At 54.9% G+C, this 18,468-nt stretch overlaps 1 protein-coding gene across 4 annotated transcripts; it reads right to left on the bottom strand.

Moving 5' to 3' along the window:
• Positions 1-781: 781 nt before the first annotated feature.
• On the bottom strand, positions 782-17,598 carry Dusp8 (dual specificity phosphatase 8). 4 transcript variants are annotated; one of them, XM_039083507.2, is made up of 8 exons: positions 16,603-16,742; positions 12,139-12,323; positions 11,557-11,878; positions 10,049-10,187; positions 5,622-5,788; positions 4,829-4,988; positions 4,502-4,625; positions 782-4,265 (listed from the first exon to the last, which is right to left on the bottom strand). In XM_039083507.2, the coding sequence occupies exons 3-8, from the start codon at positions 11,785-11,787 to the stop codon at positions 3,176-3,178; spliced, it is 1,911 nt and encodes a 636-aa protein (XP_038939435.1). In that variant the 5' UTR covers positions 11,788-11,878; positions 12,139-12,323; positions 16,603-16,742; the 3' UTR covers positions 782-3,175. The 4 variants fall into 4 exon arrangements, with proteins under 4 accessions (XP_038939435.1, XP_038939443.1, XP_038939432.1 ...); XM_039083515.2 differs by lacking the exons at positions 12,139-12,323; positions 16,603-16,742 and adding an exon at positions 17,458-17,598; XM_039083504.1 differs by lacking the exon at positions 12,139-12,323 and having other exon boundaries at positions 16,603-16,739.
• Between the last annotated feature and the right edge of the window lie 870 nt (positions 17,599-18,468).

Raw genomic sequence — 18,468 nt, forward strand, 5'->3', positions numbered from 1 at the left:
ACTATTAGGAGGTGTGGCCTCGTAGGAGTAAGTGTGGCCTTGTTGGCGGAAGTGGGTCACTGTGGGTGTGGGCTTTGAGACCCTCCTCCTAGTTGCCTATGAGACAGTCTCTCCTGGCTGCAGTTGGATGAAGATGAACTCTCGGCTCCTCCAGCACCATGTCTGCCTGCACGTTGCCATGCTTCCTACCATGATGATAATAGACTAACCTCTGAAAGTATAATCTAGTCCCAATTGAATGTTTTCCTTTATAAGAGTTGCCTTGGTCATGATTTCTCTTCACAGCAGTGGAAACCCTGACTAAAACACCATCAAACTTGTTTTGAGACACATACAAGTTGGCCTGGGCATCAAGTAGGCTGGGCTGGCTGGCCATAAGCATCAATATCCTTCTGTGTTTGTCTCCTGGCACTGGGATTACAAGTGTATGACACCATACCTGGGTTCTGGTGATCCACCTCAGGTACTCACACTTGCCCAGCAAATATTGACCAGAGTGTCTCCCCAGCCTGCAAACTGATATGTAAAGCTATCTAGTTTTCAGTTATTTTAATAGTAGATAAGGAAATGGGTATTTTACACCCTAGGAGTACATATCAGATCCTGTGCCCCTCCTCTATACCTGGTCTATCAGTAAGCCTCAGATTCTTCCCTCTGCCCATTTAAGAAGACTTTGCAGGTACAACCTACCAGACCCTTGTCTCAGGAAGCTTCCAGAGTGCCCCCTAGTGCCCAACCTCTCCCACAACCAACCCTAAGAAAGAGTCAGCAGAGGCCTGAGGAAAACATCCTTCTCATGATTTATTACAACACATTGTTTTAAATACAAAAGGAGGGACAGGAAAGTGCGGCCTCATGGGGCAAGGTCCCAAGGGGGAAGCTGGCACCCTGGTCCTCAGGGACCGGAAGCCTTGGGCAAGGGACCTCTCCTGTACTGAACAACAGGAGGCGGCCAGGTGCATTCTGGGCCATTCCAGTGCCGGCAGTGACCAGATAAGAGGGGTGGGAGAGCAAGAGAGAACCATATACTCTCCACACCGTGGACAGTGGGTGAAAAGCCACCAGGGAAAGCCTGTGCTCCACCTCCCCCAACACAAAGGAGGGGGGAGCTGAGACCTCCTCCATCTTTCTGCTCACTTTGGGGAGACCAGAGTCATGCGTAAGTGAGAACAGAGACAGACTGAGGCTGATGGGCCCCAAGTGTCCAGGATAGATGCCATATCTCCATCAAGAGAGGGGAGGGACCAGACCCCAGGGGGAGCTTTAGGGTCCAACTGGTGGCCCCATACCACTGTCTCCTGGACAGCAGTAGAGTGGGGGCATGGAGGGGGAAGCCAGTGCACCCTCCACACCCAGGGTCACCTCAGAAATTCAATGACAGACAGGAGGCAAATTTACATAATTAATAATAATTATAATAATAATTAACCAATAATAATAAATACTTAAACCTCTAATCCATAGATTGCAAATACAACAATAGCTTATTTTCTCAGGGATCAGGATAGGTGGGAATCAAGAGAACTGGGGCAGGACTTTTGTTTAAGAAGAAGGGTGACAGGAACATAGGGAGCAGGTCAAAAGAAGAAGAGACAGGAGGACACAGCAAGAGAGGTGGGGTAGAAAGGGCCCACCCTAGGTCTTTTCCAAGACTCTGTCCTGCCCCAGCTACCTGTTAACAAGCCCTGGTTTCTTCCTCAAAGGACAGACCCACTCCAAGACTTGAAGACATGTGAGGGCAAGAACCTCTATTCTGCCTCAAAACTTTAGGTCCCCAATAGTCCAAGAGGATATTCAGCAAGGGTGGCTGGCACTTTTCTCCTTGTCCTTCTCCTAGATTGGCTCTGAGCCTAGAAAAAGCCACCTTGGGTGGATGCTAGCATATCATCTTGAAGACCCTGGGGAAAGTACCCTAGGAAGGGGATCATAGGGGACTCTCTCCTGAGAAGCCCTTGTGGGGATGGGGCAGTCATGGGGACTTTCCAAGCATCTGTCCTTAGGTGGGGTCTTTCTCTGCTTGGAGACAGTTCTCCTAAAGCTGAGGATTTCCACTTCCTAGAAGCCTAAGCGCTTGGTGGGTGCTTTACTCCACCTGCTTCAGAGGCACTCAACCCGCAGGTGCACTCGAATTCCAGGCCCTACCTGTGGCAGGAAGAGCCCATGATGAGAGCTTGAATCTACCCCCATTCCTACTGGGCCCAGAGCTCCCCTCTGACCAGCAGAGATAGCCCCTGCCAGCCCCAGCTAGCTTAGCTCCTCCTACTAGCACTGGGCACTGCCCCAGTACATGCTGGGGAAGTCTACTGGGGTTCCCAATGGGCAGGAGCACCTGCAAAGGAAAGAGAAGTGCTTCCTCTGAATGGCCTCCAGGGCCCTTCTAAGAAACTCGGTCTCACTCTCACAGGAGTGAGGTCCTCCATCCTTGCCTTGGGAGCTACCTCATCTGGCTTTCAGGAACCCACTTGTCCAAGTCTCCTTGAAATCTCTGGTCCATTGGCCCAGTGCCTACCAACACCTGCCAGGGAACAGCCCTGGGGTGAAGGGCAGAGAAGATATCCTTATGCCAGTAAGACTTGGCAATCTGAGGTGTGGGGACACTGCTGGTGGGGCCTTCTGCAGGGACACTAGGGTTTCCCCGTCCATCCCCTTACCTATGGCTTTGCTGCAGAGCCCAAGACAGGAGAAACAGGAGAGGAGAGACCAGGAGAGGAGAGAAAGGAATGGAAGGGGTCTGCGGCTCAGTTTGTGGCAAGTAAGGGTTTGGGTTTTTGTGTTTTGATTTTTTTTTGTTTGTTTGTTTTCTGTTTTTTTTTCATCCCTCCCCCCTTTCTTATGTAAAAAGTGCAGGAAAGCTGGGCAGCTCTTTGAAAGGTCAGTAATGTTTCCAGAGGGGAGGGGCCAGGAGGGGCCCAGGCCTGTCAACCCAGCTTGGGATTGAAGGTGGCCTCATATTGCTTAGAAACCTGTTTCAGTTTAAATACCAGACAGTAAAAACAGAGCTTTAGGGCCGCCCCGCACAGTTGCCAGATCACTAGCTTAAATAAATAAAAAAATCGAAATATTTACTTCTTGATAAAAATTGCAGTAAAACCATTTACCTTTTCTGTGTGTTTTATATATAATATATATTTATACCTGGCCTGGCTGGAGCAAGGGCACAGGGACTCCTGAAGGGTCACGATACTTCGATGACCTCCACGCTGCCAGAGAAGCTGGTTTGCTTGCCCAGGGCTGCCAGCTCCTCGCCACGTGCCCGCCCCTCCACCATGCCCTCTTCGAACTCCATCTGGCAGCTGCGCCTCTTGAACTGTGCATCTGCAGCAGGCTCCTCGGGCCAGCTGGTCCGCACATCCCGCCGCCGCAGGTCGCCGCTGCTGCTACTACTGCTACTGCTGCTGCTGCCGCCGCCGCCACCGCTGCTGCCACTACCGGGTCCAGGTGCGCCTGCGCTCGCCCGGCCAAAGGCGGAGAACACAGCGCCTGGACCCTGCGCGCCCTCGGGGCTGAAGCACCAGGGTCCGTCGGGTGACGGTGTGCCTGGGGAGTCCAGTGGCGGCACCCAGCCCCCAGGGCCAGACGGCTGACCAGGGCCAGGCAGCCCGGGCGCCGACAGGGCCGAGAGGCCGTGCCGCGGAGTCTGCCGGGCCGTGTCTCCAAAGTTTAGGGCCAGGCCATGAGCGGGGGAGCGGGCCGGCGAACTGACCGGGGGACGTCGCCGGCGGGGTCGTGGGCGGCACTCTGGAACGGAGTCCGGGCTGTCGGGGCTGGGCGAGGGCAGGCCCAGTGTGCCCCCAGACGGGCTGTCCAGCTTGCAGAGCTTTGGGGCTTCACCGGGGTCGGGTGGGCCGGGAAAGTCGGGCCTCCTGCTGGGTGCATAGGCCGACTTGATGTCCAGGGAGAAGGAGCGCTTGAGGCGGTTGGTGTCCTGGAGGCGGTCAGAGGAGAGGTGCAGGCCACGCAGGCCCTGTTGCAGTGCACTGGTCGCTGGAGCTGTGCTGGGGATCAGAGCATCCCCTCCAGCACTAGGGCTGCCCTCCTTGGCTGCAGTGGCTGCCTCGCTCCCGGTGGCAGCGCTCTCTGAGGTAGATGGTGGCAGCCGGGGCAGTGGGATGCCTGCTGCCGGGCCCATGAGGGGCTCAGGGGTCCCCAAGTGAGGTCCATCACTCTGCAGGGCAGCCAGCAGCTTCAGACTCCTCTCATACTCCAGCAACTGGCCCAGGAAGTTGAAGTTGGGCGAGATGGAGGGGCGCCGATCCTTCACAAACCTAAGCAAGCAAGAGGCATTTCTGTCAGAACGACCTTGTCACTGATCTTTTTTTTTTTTTCCTCCTGTGCAGCACCCGTGGCAAACCTTTAAGTACCCACGCTCTGTGTTGGGCTTAGGTTTTCCCTCCCTGCCAGGCTAGTAATTTGTAAAATCCAAGTGGGTGGGGAGAGGAAAGGGAGGACAAAGCTGTTAGCCATTGGTTGTGGAGTTCCCTAGGGCCCAGGAGGAGAATACCTGTATGCGTCGTCAGAAGACATGCCCATGGTTTTCATGATGTACGCGATGGCGATGGTGGCAGAGCGAGAAATGCCAGCCAGACAGTGAACGATGACTTGGCAGCTGGACAGCTTGGCTTTATCTGGGGGCAGGTGGATGGTGGGAGATCAGGTGAGGGCTGAGATTGCACTGTTCCTCCCTACCCAAGGCAGCCCCTAACAGTGCTGGTGACTTCTCAGAGCTGGGTGGGCCCTCCCAGTTCTCCCCTCTGCCTCTGTCTAGTCTTCCTCTAGCGAGCCTCCTCTTCCACCCTATAGAGACACACATGCTCTCCCTTCCCCTCACCAATAAACTCAATGGACTTGTCCAGCCAGGGCAGCAGCTTTTCACAGTAGTTGTCATTGATGGGGATACGCATGAAACGGCTCTCACAGATGAAGTCCGGTTTAGGGCAGGAGTTGCTGGCATTGAGGACATAGCTTATTCCATTTTGGGTCATCAGATCCTGGTGGAATAGGAAGATGGGTCAGAATTGGGCAGCAGAGAAAAGCAAAGCCCCCTAGTGGGATTAGAACCAACCCCCTTCTGTCTGTCCCTCCAACCCCCACCCCTCCTCTCTCTGTAGAACAGGACTCTAAAGTCTTGTGATGCCCCCGAGCCTCAGATTTTGCTCAAGATCTTGCCATACAGGAAAAGACTGGGTTTTGAAACCCCTTCTCATCTCAACCCTGGAGCCCACAGCATGGGTACAGGAAGGATGGCTTCTGCAAGCCACACCCATGGCCAGCATTGGGCTCCCAGGAATTTTATGGTTGCCTGGGCGGTGCCTTCATCCTTTTCCCTCCTCACCATTTTTAAAACACGGGATTCTTTCAGAGCTGGCCGGGGGCCCAGTGACAGAAGCAGTTTGGCATGCAGGCTTCCAGCCCCACCACAGAAGAGACTGGGAGTCTGCTTTTCCATCAGCCCTGCTGTGTTCCTGCCTGGGCCATGCTGTAGGCCAGTGGGTTGGGAGGCTCTGGGTCCTCCTGTGCTCTGAGCTCATATTCATTCTATCTTCCTCTCGGACCACCCGAGGACCTAATTCCAGATCCACCCACCCCTTTCTCCCATTGGCAGTGACCCCCTGTGTACTCACCTTGTTCAAGACGTCTTTCTGAGAGCCCAGGTAGAGGTGAGGCAGGATTCGGGTCAGGCCGACACTGGGCACAGGCAGGCAGGGCTGAGAGAGGCTCATGGATGGTAGGGTGGCAGGTTTGCCCTCACAGAGGCCAGGGAAGCAGGAGGAGAACGTGGCAAAACCTCCTGTGGAAGGAGACACAAGGCTCTTGAGGAGGCTGGCCAGCTGGGGCAGGAGAGAATTCCTCTGGACTTAGCCACACCTTGCAGACCCCAAGCCCAGCCTGCTTCTGGCCTAGCACCTGGACTCCTGCTGGTAGGCTACCTGCTCTTCTGTGCAGCACTGGGGGGTGTGCTGCTGCTCATTTAGAGCAGGCACCTACGCCCACATTCCTCCTCAAGCTAATTAGGGACTGGCTCAGGGGCATTGCTTTGATGCCCATAAATGTAGGGTCAAGGTGGCCTGTCAGCGTGGCACATGGGACCCAGGCAGGGGGTGGCTTAGACCTCATCAGTGGTCTCTTATTCCCCAGGTATGACATGGTAAGTCCTTCTCCAGCCCCTGGCCTGGGGCCAGGCTGGCATTTAGCCTCTCTCCTTGCTGATGCAATCCTTCCCCGACTCCAGCTGGCTGGAAGCCACAGGCCTGGGCTCAAGTGCCAGGTCTGGGAGGAAAGGGCTTCTGAGGTGGGGCCTCTTTGGACATGACATCACCCACTGGAATTGCCATAGCCCACAGGGCATTTGTGGTTGGGTCATGGCTCCAGTCCACCCAGCAGATGACAGAGAAGTAGGGTAGAGCCTGCATGCAGGGCACACACAGCCTGCTCCCTGTGGTCCTTGTCTAGATACATCCAAGATCGGAACTCTAGTCTGGGAAAAGAAACCTTCCACCAGTTTGAGATACCTAAGCTGGCTCCTCTGGTATGTCTGACTCAGTGACCATGGGCCTCAGTTTCCTTATTTTCTTGCCACACGGCATTGTTGAGAAGCTCAAATAAAACAATTATAAAGATGTGAAAATTGAGCCAGCCACATCTAGCCTGGCTGGGGTTCATCTAGAAACTGAGCAGCATCTATCTGGTGCCCACCAGCTCTCAGCATGGTGAGACGAACTCAGTAGAATGAACCTTGCTATATTCCACAATGACAAGTTGTGACAAACAAGTGGCCTCAGTTTCTGGTCTCAATCATATCCCCCACAGGCAATCGCTGCTCTCCCCCTGGTTTGGAGAAAGGCAGGTAGGTACCAAGGACCCAGGGATTTGGGAGGGGGCGCTATCCAAGGCTTTGGGGTGGGTGGAAATGGGGACACCAAGGTTGAGTGAGTGAGCCTTGGCTAGTTGTTAAGTATCTTTGAGGCCTAGGAAACTCTCTGGCCATCTTTGAAGCTCATTCTCCTATAGAAATTCTCATACACTACCCATATCCTGTGTCTGGGAGGCCAGAGACAGTGCCCTTACTACAATGTTTATAAGGAGACATATACAGAAACATACATTTGTTTGTGCAATGGCCTTGGTCCAGCTCAGGTTACTGATTGCCAGGCTTGCTCTGTTCTCACTACAGCCACCTAACCACAAGGGTCTGGGGCCCATCAGCATCTCCAAGCCTGTTGGTTGGACTGCAGAGACTGTCTCACAGCTGTGGCATCACTGGCCCACATTCCATGGAGACAGTACAACCCACAAGCTGCACGCACTCCTGGCTAAAGGTGTGCCTGCCTGCTGTTCAAAGAGCTAAAGCCCGCCTTCCCTCCCCTTTTCTATACTGATGCACACTGTGACGGTTAGGGTTGTCGACTGGACAGAATCTAAAACCACTTGCCTATGGGAAATTATCTTAAGTATGCTAATTGATATGGAAAGACCCATCCTAACTGTGGACAGAACCATTCCTGGGCAGGGGATCCCGGATAGTACAAACTGCAGAAACTGAGTTGGCCACCAGCCCGCCCACATGCACTCTTCTGTTCCTGATTGTGGATGTCATGTGATCAGCTACTTCAGGCTCCTGCCATCCTAATTGCCCCACCATGATGGTTGCACCCTTATCTGTGATCCAGATAAACCCTTCCTCCTGGAAGTGGCATTTGACTTGGCATTTAATCACAGCAGCAGAAATGTAGCCAAGGCATAATGACATCAAGCTTAAAGCTCTTTCTTAATAAACTCCAACCTAGGGGAAAAGGGGGACTAAGTTCATTACCTTCCCTGCAAACCTGACTGTGGGAGCACTGCTTGAGTTCCCTCTCCTGATTCCCTTCACTGGCCATCCCCAGTTGCTTGAGCTTCCTGTGAACACCAGCCAGAGGATGATATGTAAAGGCCTGGCCTCTGTTGTGTTTGGCCAAGGAGCTCTGTGTGTGCCGTGAAACCGTCCCCAGCCCCTGATCAGTGTCTGCTTCTGATTGTGCACTAGCTAGATCATTATGGTAGCACTCTGAGCCTGTCTCACACTGCACTGACACTGCACTGACTCCCTAGCTCAGTATTTGAACAAAGGAGGACAAGAACTCAAACTTGACAGGGCAGACACCTATAACTGCAGGGAGCTAGCTAGAGCACAACCAGGTCCAAATGAATCCTCTGGGAGCCCAGCCTAAGGCTACCCTAGTCTCCATATGTCCTTGCCCCTTACCCCTTGCCCCTTACCCCTTGCCCCTTACCCCTTGCCCCTTTCCCCTTACCCCTTGCCCCTTGCCCCTTACCCCTTGCCCCTTACCCCTTGCCCCTTACCCCTAAGAGACAGGCACTGTCAGGTTTGGGTTTGTCCTTCTAGGACCAGGAAGGGTGCAGCTCTGGAGCCCTCTGTATTTTCAGAAGAACCTTGTTCTTCCATTCATGACTAGGGTGGTGAGTTGGGCCCTGGAGGGATTCCTATAGGCTGAGTGGGCTTGTAAAAAGGCCCAAATTTGGGCTGGAGAGATGGCTCAGTGGTTAAGAGCACTGACTGCTCTCCCAGAGGTCTTGAGTTCAATTCCCAGCAACCACATGGTGGCTCACAACCATCTATAACAGATTCTGGTGTATCTGAAGACAGCTACAACGTACTCATACATACTAAATAAATAAAGTAATAAAGTATTTTTTTAAAAAAAAAAAAGGCCCAAATTCCTCTCTCTCTCCCAAACTAAGCCCGGAGGCTGGAGCTAGGGTATAGCTATGTGGCTTCTGGTTCCAAGAATTCACACATGCACAATGTCATGAGTCCCACCCAGACAGGCTCAGCATCTGTACAAATATCAGAGGCGGGGTGCATGCACATATGCGTGTGGCAGATACCAGAGGCTCAGGGCACACAGATGTGCTTGGATCATACTGGCCCAGAGTGTGGTGGGACATATCCAAATGTACACAAAGACACTAGCCCTACACGTGATACTGAGTCTCCAAACCAGTTAGAGAAGCCAGAGTGCCTCAGACGGGGTTCATCTCCCTGGCATCTACCTAGCAGTTTAACTAAAAGCAGTCCAGGCCCTCCCAGCCTTCCTCTCAGGTTGGGCTTTACGCCATGGTACTTATGGGATTCTGGTGCCATTGAACTGGCCTGGCCACCCACTCACTTATTCCACTCCATATGTAGTGGGTGTGGAGGCCATTCCAACAGCTACGTGCTATGCAGAGGCTACCAGCATGGGCAGAGGGCATCAGAAAAGGCCCCAGATTCCAGCCATGCAGAGCAGGCAGGCATCCTAGAATAAACCCACTCTAGCAGCTATTCTGCCTCCTAGGAGGTAGAGTCTACAAAAGCCCTTTCAGTCACAGCCTGAGGGTGAATGTGCCTAGCATGGTAGAGAGTGGGAGTATGAGCCATGAGAATGTCTGTCTGTCTGTGTCTCTGTCTGTCTCTGTCTGTCTGTCTGTCTCTGTGTCTCCGTCTGTCTCTGTCTCTCTCTCTCTCTCTCTCTCTGTGTGTGTGTGTGTGTGTGTGTGTGTGTGTGTGTATGTGTGTGTGTGTGTGTCTGGGTGTGACTGACTCTGAGTAGGGCTCGGAGGCCAGCTGTCCAGGCTGTCCAGCACAGGTAGTCCAGAGAGATACTTACTGGTCCCTCAGGTAGAGGCCATGATGGAGTAGGCTGCTGAAAGATAATCTGTGGCCTGCTGGTACCTTCTCTGGGCAAGGCCCCTGATGTGTTACCAGCTCTGGGATAGACTGAGGAAAAACCTTTATTTCCTCCCCTTGAGGCAGAGACAGTTTGTTGCCTGGGTCCCTGGCACCCTCTCTACCAAAAAACGGCTTGGAGAGCTCCTACTTGTCCACCTCTCCTGCTGATGTAAGTAGAAGTGGGCTTTGAGAAGTCCAGAGGTACTGGGATCCCCCTTCTGGACCAACAGTTGCAGGACATAACTTTTCCTCTGACACTCCTAGTCCTAGCCAAGTGCATGGGGAGGGGTGCTTAGAACAGAAGGTATCCCACAGCCCTGGCCCATCCCAGGAGTTCACCTGTGAGGATGGCCACACTGTCGAAGCAGCCGTCCAGCTTGCTGAGCAGGATGGACAGGAAGCTGTCTGCTGCCAGCACACTGGCATCTCGTGTGCTCTGGTCATACACCACCACATCCTGTGGTTCTGTGGCATCCACCTAGGGGACCATAAGGGCAGAACTTAGGCTGCTTAGAAGAGCAATAGGAGAGAAGAGACAGGGTCTGCTGTCATCCTCCCCCGCACTAACAGGCTTTGCACCAGGCAGGGACTAGGGGTGGGGATGGCTTGAGTTGGCCTTCATTGGCAAAAGCACCAGAACCAGAAGTGTTAAGGAGGCATAGGCGAGATTAATGGAGTCTCAGGGAGCGCGCGCGCGCGCACACACACACACACACACACACACACACCCCACACACACACACAGTCTGAGCTGGTTTGTAGGCTTCCTCGAAGGCCAGGACCTCTCTTCTTATTCATTCTCCCCCAGCTCCTAATGGAGAAACTGAGGTTGCAGTAGGACTCCCCTTCCCAAACACCACCAGGCTAGGAGGTGAAGCTGGAAGCTGGGGTTCCTCCTGCCCTGTTCCCCATTGTGGTGGCCTTAGGGCCAGATGTTGAGGGGCTTTTGCTCAGACAGACTGATGTCCCCGCCTCCCAAGCACACTCAGTCTTTAAGCCAGCTGAGCTGTCAACCCCAGGCTGGATGATGTCATCAGCAGCCAATAGAATTGCGCTCTGGCTGGAGTCCTCGATGGGGGTGATTAATCACTGGATTCCCTTCATTGGCCCCGCAGGGAGCTGGTTCTGGCCTTGGAGTGGGGGACTCCCGACAAGCGGATTCCCACCTGGGTTCTCTGACATCTCAGCTTGAAGTCGGGCAGTTCAGAAATTGAAATCCTTCTAAAGGCCCTAGTTTGTTGGCACGCCCCCTCTAGCCCAAAAGAGGTGGGAGAAGTTGGTACTTGGTAGCCTGGCGAAGGCTACCAATGCTAGTCCCTCCCCAGCTGCTGCACTGGATAGTCTTGGGGAAGAAATCTGTCCATGAAACGATTTTCCTTCCTGGGGAACATTCTGGGTCACAGAAGACTCCAGGAAGAGGGATGGGGAGGATAGTGAGGTGATCTGACGACTATAATCCCCTTAGTCTTCTCCTCCTGGCCTTACCACAGTCAGAGTGGCCAGACCCAGCTGTCCTTGTCCTCAGCGTGTACCATCCCGCTGCATCTACCCTGCTGTACCCTCCATGCAAACCCCACTTCCCTTGTCTGCCTTGTATATGGGGAGACAAAGGGGCTTCCCAGACTTCTAGAGGAAGGCCTCACTAGAGAGGACTGGCCTACAGCACTCCCAGCTGTAACCCCAAGGAACCCAATTTGGAATTGAGAGACAGGAAAGGGGAAATGCTTGATCAGAGGGCTCTTGGCACCAGGCCTAGGAGTTCCTCTGTCTGTTTCAGAGGTGACAGAACGCATGCTTGCTCAGGAATGGTCAGTCCTGGAGACATATGCTAGGTGGACCCCAGGTACCTGGCTTCGCGCAGCAGGCTGGATGAGCTCAGCAATGGTCACTTTTCCCTGCTGAAGGCGCCTCTTCACCAGCTTGGAACAGCAGATGTTCACAGAGCTCAGCACGTGGCAGCTGTTATACTCCACGAAGGACCGACTGTCGATGACCAAAGGGCCCCCGGGCCCGCCGCGCAGCAGGCTGGCCAGTTTCTTTGCATCCATCACCTTCCTCGGGAGCCGATCCCCAGCCATGGTGGGGTGGTAGCAGTGGGGAGAGTGACCCCTGAAGTGAGGAGGGCGTGGCCTTGCAGTGTTCTGGGTACCCTAGTGCATGGTCCCAGACCTGAGGGAAAGGTGGATGGTCAGCAGATGATGGGATCTGGGCGGCCACAGCTGGCTCCCAGGCAGGCCCTGTGTTTGGCACCTGGCACATCCTTTGAACCCTTCCTCCTGGATGGATGAGCCAATGCCTTACCCGGTGGGGTGAGTGCAGAGAAGAGACCCTGATCACCCCCTGCTCTGCCTGGGGTTTAGCATAAGGCAGATGACAAATGAGGACCCAAACGTACGGTCCTTATTATGGGCTCTGGGGTGCAGCTGTACCTGTGCCTTCCTCAACTTCTGTCCTGCTGAGCTCTGCATTTTCCTCTTCTGGGGACCCTAGGGTACAAAGCTTGGCTTTGTTCTTTTCCCAGGCCTCTCAGACCTCCCTTCCTTGACACAGTGCTGCATGGCCAATTCCCAGAATCCATCTCCAGAAAAGGTTCTCTAAGCTCATAATCTTGATGCTGGTAGAGAGAAGAGAAGGACCAGCATGACCACCCACCCCGACCCCACCCCTGCTCATGGGCTCTGGAAGCTGAAGGCCAGGTACTAGGGAGCTCCTGTTTTACTGTTCCTGATGTATGCCTCAGCGTGAGGTTGGTGCACTCTACGCATTGTACAAAGGGACGGGGGTTTGTCAGCCCTAGGATGAAGGTTGTGGTACCTAGGATGCTTGGAGCTGCTGGACCTTCTGCATGGCCCCAGAAGCTCTTGGGCTGAAGAATATGTGGAGAGAATGAAAATGGCTAGCATCAGGGGACCTAGAAGCCTTGTGTTTTAGGCTTGATGACTCTCATTTGTCAGGTGCTGTCTCCCCTGGAACACCCCCCCCCCCGCCATGAATGCAGTGTCAGGACAATGAGGCATGAGGTAGTGGAGGGTAAAATAGCAGGGCAGGTACAATATTCCCTTCATCTAGCCTTACAAATGTAGTGGGGTAGGAAGGACCTTGGCTCTCTAGACACTCACTTGAGCCCCTTCCAGGCCTGGCCCATTCCCACTCCTCTTCTGCAGTCATGTAGGCGCCTACGTGGAGCTACCATGCTGGTACAAGGGCACAACTTCCAAACCTTGCCAGTGTACAGTCTGGGGTGGAGGGCTTTGGGGTGCCAATCCCTGACATCTCTGTGTGTCTTGGGCCTCTCTACAAGTCCTTCCCTGGGGAGTCAGGCCTGGGCCAGTCACACTGAGTAATCTCAACAGCAACAGACTAGGGTCCTCCGTCTGCTGAAAACATTCTGATCAAATGCTTATTTTAAATGTTCAGGGACATTTCCCTGCGCTCTAACTAGAATCTTGCATGAGGGAACAACAGGCTAGTGGTTAGGCCAGAGGAAGGAGTGGGCTTTCCTACTAGCAGAGCTGGACAATGGGACTAAAAGCCCAGGTCTCTGAGAGGGTTAGAGCACAGGATGCTGGGGTGCAGAACGGCCTTTTCTGAGTCCCTTGGTCCTGTCACCCAGCAGTGTCCACCCCTTCCCAGGTGAGCAAGATGGGTTAACTGCATCGAGGGAAGCAGAGAGCTACCAGTATAGGGAGCTGGAAGGCACAGCCCCACCCCCTCTGCAGCAGCCCTTGAACTACCCTGAGGGTAGTTTTGCTAGGGTTGCCCCATCTGAAGACCCTCATCACAACCCCACAAGGGGCTGTAGCAGAGGATGGCAGGAAAGGGAGTCCCAGAGGGGAGGGCAGAAGAGAGCAGGTTGGTGGCAGGTGGAATGGGGGTGGGGGTGGGGTGGCAGCAATACTCAGTCCTGATACCTGTCCCTTCTTCTACCTCCGAGGGAACCCTGAGAACTGGAGCTGGGCCCTATTAACCGTTACAGTATTGTTATTTGCAGCGGAGGGGGACTCATTAGCAAGTTAGCACCTCCAATGTTGCCATGGCAACAGCAGAGGTGCCAGGCAACGGCTGCTCCTACTGCAGCAGCCATGAAGCAAGCTGCTCTGCAGATTAGGCAGGTCTCCCTCCTCTATGCTCCCATTCCTCCATGGCAGGTGCCCAGTAGCTCTGACCTATAACTCAAAGACAGCAATGAAGCCCCCTTACTCCAACCATGCCCTACTTCTCAGGACCCAGCCCCACACTGCCTCTCACTGGCTCCCCATTGCTCTGAGGCCATCTGTATACTGCACTGCTCACTCCTTTGAGCCCCCTCATGTAGAAAATCCTGCATTATGCTGGTCTTCAGTAGCCCATCCTAACAGCACCTCTTTGTACGCTCACCCCTGGCTTCCTCAATGCTGGGCATCAGGCCTAGCACTGGATAGAATTCATTGGGGTTTGAAATAGATACGTAGGGACGGTTTTGAGAGGGTCAGGCAGGGCAGAGACAGACCATGCAAAATCTTAGCAAAGCATATGTTCCTAAGCACTCCCTGCCCACTCCTTCCCAGAGAGAACAGCTATCAGCCTGTTCTTCGGGAGCCTTGAATGGGGTTGCAGGGTGGTCAAGACCCCTTATGCAGAGGCTGTAGGCCTTCACCAAAGGATCTTGAGCCAGGAGACAAGCATTCCTAAATTCAAAGTCAAGAGGAAGCTTTCCCAGGCCACACCCCTCAGGGAGGTCCCAGACAGCCCCCCTTTGCTGAAGGCAAGGTCCACAGTACAGCCCTTGTGGCACTGTTCCCTGGGCACAGGAACACTCCCCTCTGTACACTGGCAGATGCACGCCTTATTGACAATCCGTCTTGTCCCTGAGTGCAATTACACACATGTCCATCTACACATACACAAGACATTACAATCGCCTGGAGTGCATCACACAGTTGCACACACACCCTTGCCTTCTGCCTTCTGCATACCAAAGCCCCTGGTGCCCACATACCAAGTGCCAGTCCACTACCTTTCACACTGGGGTTCCCACACGACATGTTCTGACTCCTGAGCCCTTATGTGACCAACAGAAGCTCAAGTCCTGGGTCACTAATCTACTCCTCTCAGTGCCTAGCAACAAGAAACTCTCTACTTCTAGAAATGGCTGCCAGGACCATTAGCCACTGCAAGACTGGGTCGCTTCTCACAACGGTCTGACCTGGTCATCCCTGCTCACAGCCAGGCAGGCTCTCAGGAAAGAGTCAGAAATTAGGAGCCCAAGATGCTGAGACACCAGCTTACTGTCACACTGGGCACTTCTGAAGACTGGCAGGGATCATCTCCTAGAGGGAGGGGCTCAAATGTCCCTGCATGGCAGTTGAGGCCTTGGCTTCTCTGACCAGGCTGTTCTGCACCCTTGTCCCTGGAGAGGGGACAGAAACATTTTCTCAGTCAGGCAAATGGCCAAAAAGAGACAGTGGAGGCCCGAGAGAGCTGTGGTCCTGAGAGATCCAGTCAGGTTCTTTGGCTCACACATTTCTTAGGATCACAGCACAAGGATCTCTCTTGCTGTGGGTTCAGCCTCTGTCCCTGCTTCCTCTGTAAACTGCCTAACAGACTCTCTCCAAACCCACCCACAGAGGTACCACGCCGAGCCACTGTCCAGTTGAAACTTCTCAATATCAGCCCAAGAAGAAAGATGTTGGCAGGAATCCTATACACATCGACTTGAAGCATCCTTTTGCATTTGTGTTCAGTGCTAAGTCCCCAGAGGCACCCTCAAGTGTCCCCAAGGGCACAGGGCAGGAGGAAAAGAGAACCTGCCCAGCAACTCTCTTGAGGTCCCTAAGCTTACTGCAGCAGTCAGACATAAAGATGAACCTACAGCTCCTGGTCACGTGATTCGCTCCTCTGTAGCAGGTGCCTGTTAACCAAGGAGTGAATGCACGGGGACTCTGACCTCCCAGGGCAGAGCCTGGCACTGTAAACTACCCTCACCCACCCAGCTACCCTAGAGGCAAGCCAATAGGGAATGGGTCTACAGGTCATTGAATTTCCATTTTGAATTCATTCATACCGTGAAAGAAGCCGTGCCCCTGACCTGAAGCACCTCCATCCCCACCCCATGCTGCACAACAGAGCATTGCAGATGCCACACTGGTCCCCCACCCCCATCACTGCACCACCAAGGCCCCCAATCTTCCTGCTGCAGACGCAGCACACCCTGTCAACAAGGAGTCAGAGGCAAATTTATTCCAAGACGTCTGATCTAGTGGAAGCTGAGCTGTTCTTGCTCCTCCACCTGCAAGGTTTGGCACACGGGTACCCGCGGCAGCTGACTGGCTGCTCCCTCCCAAGGTAGGCAGATAGGCCAGGGAGACAGGCTGCAGGAGGCAGCCGTGCCGGCCCCTCCCCCAGCATCGCGCCTACTGCCTCTGCGTTGGGTAAAGATGTTCTTTATCCGCAGAGGCGAGTGGAGCACCATGAAGTGGGGGTGACGGGACAGCCATGCAAGCCGAAGAGTGGGGGGTCCTAGAGCTTCCCCTCCAGATAAGGAGCCTACCGCAGAGAGCCGACCCTCTGGCGTCGGAGGTTTTTCTGCCCCTGCCCACTGCAACCGTGGACGACCTTCTCCAAATCTGGCTGCCAGCGGGGGCGCCTCGCAGGGACTCTCACCGATATGTGCTGGATCTCAGCCCTCCCCCGCAAATCCCTAGGTCTCTTAGCCCTCCAGATAAGAAGGAATATGCAGAGAAAGACAGCTCACTGCGGGCGCGGATCTGCAGCGCGCGCTGCTCGCGGGGTAGAGCCACCTATTCCTCCGTGCTCCAAAGAGCTTCCTTCAGGACGCAAACCCGCAGAAACCTCCATACTCCCCGGGGCCCACACCCGGCTTTGGACCCGACCGGTGTCAGCGCCTGGCTCACCTGGCTCTCGCTTGCCCTGGGGTTGCCCCCGACGTCGGTGCCGCGCTCAGGGCGCCCGCTCCGTTCCGCCACCCATGGGCCCGTCGGGGGCCCGCGTAGCCGGGGCAAGGGCCGGAGAGGCGCGCGGGGCGCGTCGCCGCCGCCGCCGTCGTCGTCGCCGCCACCGCGGGGAGCGCTCGCTCGGGACGGAGCGCGCGTACTGCGGTCGGGCACGCGCGCTCACGGCGCGCATCCCAGCCCGCGACTTGGCGGGCGCGGCCGGCGGCTCCGGCCCGGCTCAGCGTCCGGCGTCCGGCGTCCGGGTGGGGCGGGGGTCCGCGGAGCCGGCTCGGCCACCGCGGGAGCCGCGAGTGACAGGCCCGGGGCGGAGGGCGGGGCTGCCGGTGGGGATGAGGTCATGCCGAGCGAAAAAGCCCCTGACGTCACCTGCAGCCAATCAGAGTGAGCCGCTCGGGGGCAGGTGACGTCAGCGGAGCGGGCGCTGGGTGCGGAGCCCTGGCGGCGGCCGTGGGTCTCTCTGCCACCGCCCTCCGTCCCCCGCGCCCCAAGCTTCTCGGGCATCGGTTCTTAAAGGGACCACGCACACTGGGGCTCCCCACCTCCAGGAAGCCTTCCCAGCCCAGGGCTCCTGGTATTCCCCAAGAACCCTTAGCATCGCGGCCCTCTAACCCGCGCCTATTGACCCAGTATGCAAGGGTCCTCCTTTCTAGGCCCTCCTGGACTAGAGATGTCGCGGGTTTCTCTCCTTCCCTTAGCCTTTGTTCGCGTGTGGACGCCCTCCCAGAGTGCGCCTCCCCTGCCCCAGTGAGGCCCCGGTACAGCGTCTCGGACACCCGTCCCGGCAAAAGGCCTTACCTGCGGCGTCCACGTTTGTCCTCTCCACGACCCCTGGAGGTGGAAGTCCAGCTCTCCACTTTGCGGGAGAAGCTCCTAGGTGATATGGTTTGCCTCAGGTCACTCATCCCGGGAACTCGGGGGGCGGGGCTCCAGACCCACCGGTTTGCTCCCCAGGGCGGCGCTGTCGCCCCCCCCCCCAACCTATGACATCCAGCTCTTGATGCTTCCAATGAAAAGCCGCCTGGAAACAGACCTCTACTCCCACCCCGACGTCTCCCCTACCCGCTGGGGACTGTCGGCCCCATCCCACTGTGCGAACACAACCACGTGAGCACGCAGAACAAAACATGGGTAATTACAACTAGGGCAGAAATACACAGGGGTCAGGCAGATCTGAGAGGAAGGAGAGTCTTTTGCCAAAGTGGTCTACCTGCAAACATAAGCCACGTTTCCCTTAGTTTTCCCCCTCCTCGAGAACACACTCTACAACCCAGGTTGGCCGAAAATTCTTTATTGTATCTCAGACCGGTCTTAGCCTTCTTAGTGCTGAGATTACAAGCACCCACCATGATGCCAGACACTTCAAAAAAAAAAAAAAAAAAAAAAAAAAAAGGACCTGACTAGGCAGGTGGGTGAAGGGGGTGGGGGCCAGATAGCATGAGTTTTCTGTGTGTGCGTGTGTGTGTGTGTGTGTGTGTGTGTGTGTGTGTGCGTGCGCTAAGGGAGGGAGTATCCTAAACTTCCCCTAGTGTCCTTCTCACTAGGTTAAGGACAGAATTTAGGAGATGACTGGTTGAAGGAAGGGTCACAGAAAGTGAAGCAGACACAAAGAAGCACTCCTATGCTAGCTATCCCAGGTTGCACAGGAATACTACGAATCACAGTAGGTATTGGGCAAGGCTCTGCAGGGACCTTCTCCTACTGTATCCTGCTTGGCTTGGTTGTTATGAGTGTTTAGAAACGGCTTGCAGAAACCTCTCTATGTAGCCCAAGGGGAGACTGCAAGTCTAGCCTGGGACTAATGCAGGT

The sequence above is a fragment of the Rattus norvegicus genome, chromosome 1 (assembly GCF_036323735.1).
Source record: "Rattus norvegicus strain BN/NHsdMcwi chromosome 1, GRCr8, whole genome shotgun sequence".
NCBI classification, from domain to species: Eukaryota; Metazoa; Chordata; class Mammalia; order Rodentia; family Muridae; genus Rattus; species Rattus norvegicus.

Bases quoted from the DNA above. Each gene is read 5' to 3' on its own strand.
- Dusp8 (XM_039083515.2), bottom strand. From the start codon at position 11,787: ATGGCTGGGGATCGGCTCCCGAGGAAGGTGATGGATGCAAAGAAACTG. The intron at 10,188-11,556 runs GTACCTGGGGTC...ATGGTCCCCTAG, and splicing joins AGCCTGCTGCGCGAAGCCAG to GTGGATGCCACAGAACCACA. The intron at 4,626-4,828 runs GTGAGGGGAAGG...ACCTGCCCCCAG, and splicing joins CAAGTCCATTGAGTTTATTG to ATAAAGCCAAGCTGTCCAGC.